Source organism: Aspergillus lentulus (genome assembly GCF_001445615.1).
Source record: "Aspergillus lentulus DNA, contig: Alt16, strain: IFM 54703, whole genome shotgun sequence".
In the NCBI taxonomy this organism is placed as follows: Eukaryota; Fungi; Ascomycota; class Eurotiomycetes; order Eurotiales; family Aspergillaceae; genus Aspergillus; species Aspergillus lentulus.
Window position 1 is genome coordinate 996,165 of NW_028322113.1, and position 10,358 is coordinate 1,006,522.

General features: G+C 49.4%; 3 protein-coding genes across 3 annotated transcripts; 1 reads left to right on the plus strand and 2 right to left on the minus strand.

Moving 5' to 3' along the window:
- Positions 1–2,936: 2,936 nt before the first annotated feature.
- Positions 2,937–4,262, plus strand: mdm12 (ERMES complex subunit MDM12; the record flags this gene model as incomplete). Its single annotated transcript, XM_033562296.1, has 1 exon — positions 2,937–4,262. One exon carries the CDS (start codon positions 2,937–2,939, stop codon positions 4,260–4,262), a length of 1,326 nt encoding a protein of 441 aa, XP_033418187.1.
- A 567-nt stretch (positions 4,263–4,829) lies between these two features.
- ALT_7804 (putative BAP31 domain protein) lies at positions 4,830–5,773 on the minus strand (the record flags this gene model as incomplete). Its single annotated transcript, XM_089600326.1, has 4 exons — positions 4,830–5,211; positions 5,292–5,395; positions 5,451–5,585; positions 5,753–5,773. 4 exons carry the CDS (start codon positions 5,771–5,773, stop codon positions 4,830–4,832), a joined length of 642 nt encoding a protein of 213 aa, XP_089455219.1.
- Positions 5,774–6,269: 496 nt separating this feature from the next.
- dus3 (tRNA dihydrouridine synthase DUS3) lies at positions 6,270–8,566 on the minus strand (the record flags this gene model as incomplete). Its single annotated transcript, XM_033562294.2, has 3 exons — positions 6,270–6,351; positions 6,412–8,316; positions 8,373–8,566. 3 exons carry the CDS (start codon positions 8,564–8,566, stop codon positions 6,270–6,272), a joined length of 2,181 nt encoding a protein of 726 aa, XP_033418185.2.
- Between the last annotated feature and the right edge of the window lie 1,792 nt (positions 8,567–10,358).

Genomic DNA, 10,358 nt, shown 5'->3' on the forward strand with positions numbered 1-10,358 from the left:
ATCTAAACCAACGGTTTTTGATAGAGCCCTGCAGACATCACCAACTGCGCCTCTGGAGGTGATACTGAGATTGGTCAGATGAACGACGAGAAGCCTCGATTCTTGTGATGACAATACTTTTCTTGCAGATTCATTACTCTAGCCCCACCTTGTGCTTGATTTGGTCGCTTTGTTTCCATTCACCACAGAGAACCTTCATCTGTTGATGTTGATGTGGGACGGCGAGTGTGCCTACGGAGATGCGGCACCTCTGACTGGGGCAGGTGGCTCATCCTTCTGGATATCAACTCAGCCTTGATGTGAGATGTTTCACGCCAGTGGTAAAAGTCACGATCCAACAAGTCCGGCACAGATCTCATCAACACTGATTGCGGTATGCCCTCCTCCGTCGGACCTGTCTGATGATGACCTTTCCGCCCACCCTCCCTCCTTATCAGTGGGATGGAAGACACATGACAGGAAATGAATTCCACAGAGTGTCCATCGATAGATGAAGAGTCACAATCTGTCGGTTGCGTGACAATTGTCAGATGCTCAGTCGAAGCAGTATGCCTGACTGCGGCTATGACAGACAAAGAGTCAACCTGTTGGCTAGCTACCGCAACTGATTTGATAGAACGGCTACTGTTGGTTCCTCTGTCTCGCAGATGTGACCGGCCACCCCCTGGCGGAAAATGCCACAGTGTCTTTAGTATGATGTCAACCCCTGTCTCCCAATGCAGATGCGGAACTCTAAATTTACAGAGTTCGAGACCAAGGTATGTGATCGACTCCTGCCAGAGCATTTCGATAGCCACAATCTCCCTATGTGCTTTGACTGGCAAGCGAAACTCTCAACTAGGCTGCCATCGTCGGCCGCCACCCTCTTTGATGATCCGCATAACCGCCAGTCTTGCTTGGTGTTGGGGAAACCTACTGCAGTAGTTCTCGGAAACAAGTAAGCGTCTGATTTGCTATGTGTTATGGAAAATGTTGGGTTGAATTCATGCAAACATGATGTAGATCGAATCACCAACTTTCACACTTAATATGTCAAGGGGCCGAAAAGAGCAAGGCGAGAGCTGCATGCGTAGTTTACTGCTCCTTGACCAGCTTTATCCCTACATCATGTTATTTATTTTTTTATTTTTTTTTTTTCTATCCCCATAGTATCCTTGTCGTTCCCATCTGCACCTATCTGCATTGCTTGCCTTTTGTTTCTACTTGGATAGTCAAATGCCACGCTCCTTCTATTGCTTCTTCAAGCTTGTCCCTCGCAACAAAGAGAGTCCTAGCTCTCTGCAGTGCAATGCAGGTCACAGAGAAAGCCATGTGGTATGCTGATCTTCAGCCATTGAATGGCACCACAATGAAAAGAAGGCTACAGCCTGATGCAAACTAGTAGATTGTCCAGAGTGCATAGTGCTAGGAGGCCTGTGGTTTGAGAGAAGGGCATTGGGAACACTTAGGAGCCGCTCGATACATGTCTGGAGTTTCGGAACTTCGGAGTTCAAGAGATAAACAAGCGTAGACTATGACAAGCAGCAAGCTAGCAATTTCAGAGAGACTGTCTACCGCAATCGAGGTCAGTTTCTGCTCTCAGACACCTAGACGACCCCACTGGTGCAATATCGATTCCAGAAGACCCTGGTCTTCATGACTGGTAGATAATGCGCATCACAGGTTACATGGTTGCATTAGCACCGCAGACGACTTCAATCATCTGATGTCAAGCAACCAATCAGCGGCTGAAATCGCGTACACACGACTGGAGTTATCAGGTGTCGGTCTAAGCCAAAGTGGAACCAACACTGACGCAAGCACTTCACTGGGGGAACCAAAAGAAGCTGTTTCGGGAAGCGAAATAGTAGCGCCTACCTCGGACGCAAGTCTTGGTGGGCTAAGTGAAGAGGGGAAATGGTGAGTAGATGGGTTGCCGTCAGGATCATAGCATAAGAGCAGGATTCTCGTAATCATGAAACAAACATGCAGAGCGGTAGAGGAACGAATCTCAGAATCGTAGACCAACTTGACAAGGCGTGGGGGTAGGGGCGATTTGCGTCTCTCCGTCAAAGAAAACGATCGATTTGTGGCGTAATTTCTTTGCGCCAAGCTGGCTGTTGATTGCCTTGAGAGAAAACAAGATGCGGAGTTTCCGGTTCGACCTGCCACCAGCTTGCCGCAGTAAAGGGGCCTAGATTATCAAGCAGGCTATGGCTGTAGCGTTTTGAGTCAGAAACACAACAGGCATCGAGGCAATCGATCCAGATGGCGAAATTTCTCATACTCTTCCTGGAAGACAAAGAATTAGTAGACCAATGGCTGTCTTCAGTGCCCCTGCACTGTTGGTGCCTGACAGTGGGTTGAAGCCAAAATGATCAACACCTCATGGCCCGGTTGCACAGCAGGTCTCATGGCAGCCATGAACCTTGATAGTCCTTTCAACTTTTTCCGGACCACGAGTTGATGAGCCATCTTTACCGCCAGGAGTCTTTTCTTTCTTTCATCAAGCAAGATTATGCCAGCTTTCTGCCAGTTTCTTCTCGTATCCACGAGAACAAGTCGGGAAGAAAGTGGGTGAACCAGACTGCTGGGACAGCAACGTTTAGCGGTGTGACGGCCGTCTGCAGTGAGAGTGCCCGGCCAGAGTGATCAACCAGCTCAAAACATGGCCAACAAAGAAAGTTAACTTGGTTTTAACCATTTGTGCAACTGATATACAGCCAGGAACAGCAGTTGCCTGAAGATCCTGAGTCTGGTGGTTGTTTGACGATGTTGGGTGTTGTTGTCATCACGTGACTTTACCGGCAGACAGCCGAGGAATCTCCGTTATGGCGTCAGACATTATTCTTGAGCTCAACTTGACTTTCGCCAGCGTCACAAGTCAAATTTGGAAATTGCTTCTTCACATCGAGACCAACATATAGCTGCGCAGGTCGTCCTTGTTCGCACATGTAATGTCCATAGACGTCAACTGGAGGTCCGCCACCTCCGGTCCAGACGGGGAAGCTCTTGCTGAGCGTATCCGATCCTTCGTCCACGATAGATTCCAGCAGGTCGCTCTGCCCCGGTTCATCCGTTCTGTCCAAGTCCACGCTTTCGATTTTGGGACCATTCCTCCGGAGCTCGAAATTAAAGATTTTTGTGAGCCCTTTGCCGACTTCTACGAGGAAGATGATGACGACCATACGTCCGATGCCTCCGAGGAGCTTGGCTCGGAGCACTCGAGTCAGTGGAACAGAACCCGTCCGGAGATCAATGAACCCTCCTATCGAGAAGATCCAGCCGTGAATCATTCCTTACGAGATCCTTTCCCTGACGGATTTCCTGCCTCCCCCTTGCGATCGCCCTTAGGCGAGCACCTCAATCACCATTTCCTCCCCCGAGCGGGTACTCCAGGTATTCCGGGCGGAACTTCGACATTAGGTTATCACCTGATGTCGCTCGGTGGGCTGTCCGGTACGCAAACACCCCTTGCTGCAGTGGCGGGGGGGAATCCATTTGCGAGCGGTTGGTCGGATTCCGGCATGGGGCCGGGGAACAGGGGTCGTGTGGAGAGACACGCCGGGATGCAGCACCAACGCGCCGAACCCGAGATCGACACCAGCAATTCGACATCCCGTCCGTCAACAGCAAATACCCTTCCCTCCCATCCCTCGGGCTCAACCAAGAACAGCGGCGAAGGCGCGACCGGGAGAAACGACCATTCATCACTCCATGCTGGGGAACACCTAGAGGACCCGGTTACGCCGGGGCATCTACCTCTACCCCCACGGATGCGCGAGCGCCGCCCGGAAGATTTCCAAGTTCTCTGCCATGTCAAGTACGCCGGCGACGTGCGCTTATCTTTGACGGCAGAGATCCTCCTAGACTACCCAATGCCCAGCTTCGTGGGTCTTCCACTAAAACTCAATGTCACCGGCATCACCTTTGACGGCGTAGCTGTCATCGCATATATCCGTAAACGAGTACATTTCTGCTTCTTATCTGCGGAAGACGCGGACGCCCTGATTGGTTCCGAGCAGCAGCAGCAACAGCAGCAGGAATCGGCAGGGGATGACCACCGTCCGCAGTCCCGACCTGACTCTTCCGCCTCGGCGTCCCAAAAGCGCCATGGAGGCTTGCTGCAGGAGATCAGGGTAGAAAGTGAGATCGGCCGCAAGGAAGACGGGAAGCAAGTATTGAAGAACGTGGGCAAGGTCGAACGCTTTGTCCTCGCGCAGGTGCGCAGAATCTTCGAGGAGGAGCTTGTTTATCCTAGCTTCTGGACTTTTCTTATCTAATGCCCAAGTAATGAATTATGACTGAAGGCTCAAATGAAGACTCTTTTTCTGTTCTTCAATCGTGTTGTGCTGCTATGAACGTCGAAAAGAGTAAATCTGCTGAGAGTTTGTGATACTCTTACCTCCCATCACAGTAGCTGGACCCGGATCTATCTGGCTCTCGCGGCAGTAGACTGTAGGTATCTTCGCAGTGCGGGTTGCAATCGACATCCCTTCAAATATACACAATTAGACTCGCTCAGCGGCCACCTTTAGATAACCTATGGTTCATGGCACGCTCATTATATCATGCTGCCGAGTCAGGTCATCATCCGAGAAGTGAAAAAGCTTCGCTATAACCGTCACACCGATACAGAATATGCCATCCGACCTCGATTTCCCCGCAAGTTTCAAGAAACACACCATCAATCAGTATAGATCACATTCAGCATGCTGAGCCGTCCTCTACCGGATGAGCACTTCCTCAAACAACATTGCCTACAACTTCACCCACCAGCCCTTCCATCACAAACCAGGCTCCTGAGGCCCGACCAAAGGAGCTTTCGCATCGCGAGGTACTTCTCCGAATCACAGATCCTTCTTGGAGCCGTCGTTGCTGGTGCCAGTGACCTTGTCGCCCAAGCTGTGGTATTCGCGGGTAAGTCCCTCACACTGCTTCTTCAGGGTCTCGATGTCAAGGTCCTTGGCCTCAATTTCCTTCCTAAGGCGTGCAATCTCTCCGATATCACCAGCCTGAGCGAGGCGGGCAGAGTCCTTGCCGCCCGCCTTCTTGTCGCCCTCAAGGTGCTTGACGCGGTCCTCAAGGCGAAGGACCTCAAGGATCATGGTATAGGTACGGTTGAGGATGAGAGACAGGAAGAGAGTGAAGCCGCAAAGGTACATGTTTCGCTGAGAATAGAACTTGCGAGCCTGGACTTCCATGCGATCTGTGCCAAGTGCGGCCGCTCTACTAATAACAAACGCATTTGCGCATACAGTCAGAAATGCCACAATGTCAAAAGCGGGGAACGTTGATCACGGTGTGCTTACCCCATGCCATTGCCGTCCTTGGTGAAGGAGGCAAGCTCCAATTGCACGCGATAGACACGGTTGACGCTGTCAATGAACAGAATCAATATGAATATGAATGTGATCTAGACATATATTAGTAAAGGGATACTTCCAAGGTCCTCAAATTCGAGAGGTTACCTTCAATCCATATTGTAATTTCGCTACTAAGGGACTTTCCGAAATGAATGTAAACAGCTTCCGCTTGATAGTGAAGGGAAGCGGGATGATCAGGCCCATGAAGACGGCCATCTCAAATACCAGGAGGCAGAAGACCTTGAGAGAGACCAGTCAGCACAGAACTCACTTCCTGTAAGGTCAATGTATTGGAAGCTGTAGCTGAGTGATGTCGCCGCAACCACCCTAACGGTTTAGGCTGCAATACACCCCCATAGCTCAGGTTGCGACAAAGATCAGAGCTTCAAAGATGAAAGTGCACATACCAAGCTGTAGTAAAGAGTCATTTTGGCTCGAGTATTGTAAGAACGATCTAGAAGACTTTGATAGTTGTCTGCACTTCCAAAGTTGAAACGGAGTCGTTCGGGAGAAAGGTTCAAGAGGATAAACAAAGCGTTAGAAAAGCTGGAAATGGTCTCAGGGCTGTATCAGCAACGAGTAAAAGGCAAGATTTATACCCAGCAAAACTTGAAGGTCAAATCTTGAAGCTTTTAAAAGCAGGGAATAGGAATGATGTTACGTATGCTAGTGCAAGAGGAGGCTGAGGTGGTCTTTTTGCAGCTTTTTGAGGCGTGACCGTGTGAGGAAGACGTCATCACCGCTCAGATCTGCTATTTGTCACGTGTTGGTTATCCTTGGGCGGATATGTCGCTTATTGATCCTTGATGTCCTAGCTTGATGCATGATAAATATGTACTTTTTTCACATCATCCAAGTATGTACATTTATAGGTTATCTTCCATGAATTATGTCTAGTCTACTGTACTTTCGCGGCACCACCTGTCAACCCTGCGGCTCATAGGCGTTGGACTTGTGCTTCGGCTCGAACTTGAAATCTTTATGTGCTGGACCGAGGAACATTTCCCTAGAAATAGTCGATCAGTATTGTATTCAGAAGGAGTTCCTGGGCGCAGAGACAACTTACGTGATTTTGATCCAGTCTTTGTAATTGGGACTGCCCAGGAGGGTTTCCAATTCATTTCTGCCCCTCCAAGCAGGGGGTCTATCTTGAATGTGAGGGGGCAGATACTCGAGCAGTCCGATTGGTACATAGCGATAAGTGAAGCTCAGCCATTCCAGCATGAAACGTCTCGTCGTGCCAACCCCATGCTCATCCGATCCCCAGGTATCTAGGCCGTACTTGGCGTATTTCTCGACCATGGCCAATCTTTCTGTGGCTGATTTATCGAGGTACTGACCTGCCTGGATTTCCTCGAAGACCCATGGCTTGATAATTGCTCCTCGACCGACCATGACGGCATCCACGCCGGCATTGTTGATATGGTCGTCGTAGTCATGGTGGGAATAACAATCTCCATTTCCGAGGAAAAAGACCTTGCCGCCGTTTGGCAGCATACGTTCATCTGGTTCTCGAACAGTATCCGTGACAACATCTTTCTTCTCGTTCAGTCGTTTGATAAGTGCGGCGCACTCGGCGATGTAGCTCCAATCCGCCAATTTCGTATATCGCTGCTGTCTGCTACGTCCATGGAGGGTAATGGCTGCGACGCCAGGAGGGCCGATATTCAACATGCTAGATTCATGACCTCCGAGAACCAAACGTTCAATAAGTTTCGTGGCATTCGGAGAGTTGTCTCTTGTTCCTGTGCGAATCTTGACTGTGATCGGGATCGTCTCCGAGACGGCATTCATACCACGGAGCATCTTCTCCAGTTTCGAGGGATGCTCAAGGAGGGCGGAACCTGCTCCTTCGCGGAAAACTTGGTCAATAGGACAACCGCAGTTCAAGTCAATGACACGCAGGTTAGGGGTCAGGCGCCCCAAGAGCTCCGTGGCTTTGATCGCGTGCCAAGGCTTGTTGCCGGCAATTTGAGCACCGAATTTGAGATCCTTGGAGTTGTCATAGCCCTGCACGACATCGGCTGTCGATGAAATTGTGGGCGGAAGCGCTTCGGACTCGTGCGCTTTCATCAGCGCCCATTCTGATTTTTGACCCTGAATCAAAGACATGCCCATGGCCATTTCAGAATACGTAAATTGGCAGCCATAATCTATACATAGCCTCCGGAAGGGGAGATTTCCCTGCGTCGTTAAAGGCGCTAGGGCAGGAGTCTCTGGGCCAAAGTAGATGCGTCGCTTCTCTGAGGGCAAGAATGGCGGCTCCACATAGGCTGCTCGGTTCTCCTCAAGCTGGCCCTTGGTTTGAGCACCAGCTTCTTCATCCGCTCCACCCTCTTCCAAATGCCGACCATGAAGGTTTTTCTCCAGTGCCTTCGACGTCTTGTCGAGCCACGTTAAGTATGCGTCAGATCTGGGAGTCTTTGTCTTTCTCCGGGCTACCGCAATCTTATCCTCGTTTGAAACGATGTTCACAAGGCCGTCTTCTGACGCATACGGAACAACCGGTCGGGCTCTCTTCTTGCGCTCCTCATCCTCGAGTAGGATCAGCTCTTTTCTCCCATCAGAAGTATCTCGCTCAGTCATGTGGGAGCCCACAAGGCGACATTTAAACCCATACGGGCATCTGCCTTTGGCGTCCCATATCGGGCAGATGCCACCAAAAGTTGTAAGATCTTCCCGCTTATGCTCCTTCAGGTACGTCCGCAGATCGTGTTCAAAGCGACACTTCTCGCCGAACTTGCACTCCTTCGGCGAGAACTCCGGACTGAAAGATCTTGACGGGCAAAGACCTTTCGCATCTTCGGATCTTCCGAAATCGCGCCCCTTGTTCTGACCGGAGGCCTTTTTCTTTCCTTTTTGTTCACCCTCTCGTTCCTGGTAGTGAGCGGCTTCAGCCGCATCATCGGCACTGAGACTGACCGCGCTCTCTTCAACGGGCTGGGGTCGCGCGGACTTTTGGACTAGGAACCTATTATAGTGACGATTAACGGTGTATCAACAGAAGGAAGACACGGTCATGCATACTCAGCCTTGATTGGGGCTACTCCCTTCGCACGCTTGGAAGCGCCGACGCTCACCTCCCGCTCGGAGATAGAGGCGCTTTCCAATCTTTGTTTCTTGGACGGATGCTCTTCATTGTTGGCAGCGACTGAAGCGCCGTTCTCGAGGTTGTGCTTGGGCGTGGCCGCCGTGGATTCTGTCTGGGTAGTAGGCTCCATCCTGGCACTAGAATTCCAAGGCCGCAGCCTTCACTTCTCGCTTCTGAATACTGGTCACACCAGAGGATGCTCAGAATCACAGATTGAGCTTATCGGGCCCAATTCAAGCCCTATACTGGAACGGCTTATTCGAATTGGTTGAATACAAAAAAATTCCAGTTAGAGATGGCGGAGATAGTAAAATTTGCATTGTTTGCATATGGAGGTGGCGTTCCAAAGGCGGTCAGTCTAAGCTTGGAAGGCGGTGCAGCCTGGCTGGCTGGCAATTTGAAATCTCCAGTTATTGTGAGGTAATGTCTAAGTTGCACGGAGTAATGTCGGGTTTCTTAGGGCGGTCAGCGAGTAGAAAATACACTACCAAAATGACTGCCATTGCCTTACGGGTTCAATACCTTTACCTTGGTTGTTTCTTTGCAACCAGTAAGCGATCTACGGTACTTACGTACCGGTCGAACGGGTCAGTGATTATTAAGGGATCCACAAAAGAGGCCATTCTCTTGGTTCGTAGGTTTCGAATGTTTCCAGAACAATTTACTGCCTAGGCTAGTACTGTAGTTAGCCGATGATAGTGTGCTCATTGTTTCCTTGAAATAGAGGTCAAGCGATGTCTCTGTGGAAGTCATATGATTTGAACATCTTAAGGAAAGGAAGAGTACAGAGTAGTCATACAATGTTGATAATTCCATCAAGCCACCTTGATATCAATCATGGGTCTGTGAACGAGTACTAGGTCGTGAAGCTGACGCATCATGGAGGAAACAATCACTTACCTTTCTACTTCAGAATAAGTGACTGGTTTTGGCAAAGCATAGCCATAAGATGGCCAAAAGATCCATAATACCTTGGATCAATACTCTAATAATAAGTATTGCTGAAACTGTCAGCCTTACCAATCACAAGCCAAAATTCTCATTCAGTTAGTATGCGGTTGACCCGAGGGAACCGTGGGTACTTTGTCATTACGCAGGTGCACCGATCCCATTATTTAGCCATTTCTGAAAAGCATACTGCGCAGTGCTCATCATAGGTGAATTTTAGTCCATGTTCAGAGATTAGCCGTTCAGAGTATTGCTCAGATACATGTTTTGGACTGAGGAACAACCATTTCACAATTTGATTGATATAATGCTATGCAGCAACAAAGTGATGGATGTTCAAGTACGATTGAGAGATCTTCACTTCGGAGATCTACCTGTCCGATATTTACTCCGCGCCCCCTGCATCAAGCATGTCCAAGTGTGCGCCATTACAGGCACAGTGGAATACATTATTGGTGTATACTCCAGTATGAAGCAGTATTGAGTTGTGAAGTCTCTAAAGATGCAGCTGATGTATCAGCTTTGCTGGCGAGACAGTATATGAAGCATAGGCTCGATGAATACGGAGGGAGTACTGTGTCAATTTAAAGGGTTTGAGGAATCAGAATGTCAGAGAATCAGGTCTGAATAGGATAACACGTGGCTGGACAAGACAAAATCCTCCTGTCTCAGTGCAGGTATCCCTTGGGACCCTTGCATACTGTTGCAGTCCACAGTCGGTTAATCTTATCTATTATCTTGTATTCACTTGAAGTTCAGGTAGTAACTAGTAAGGCATGTGGGCATGGCGATCATCGCCTAGGCTGACTCCAATTATGAGACTCTCTCTGAGACTTAGCTCAATATTTGGACATTAAGAAATCTACAGTTACTTTGATCTCCAAGCCGGCCCTAATCCGACATGCCCTCATGGGGTTTTGACCCTGTGGATATGTACGTATCACCATGTCTTGGTCCAACCTTCACAGTTCTGT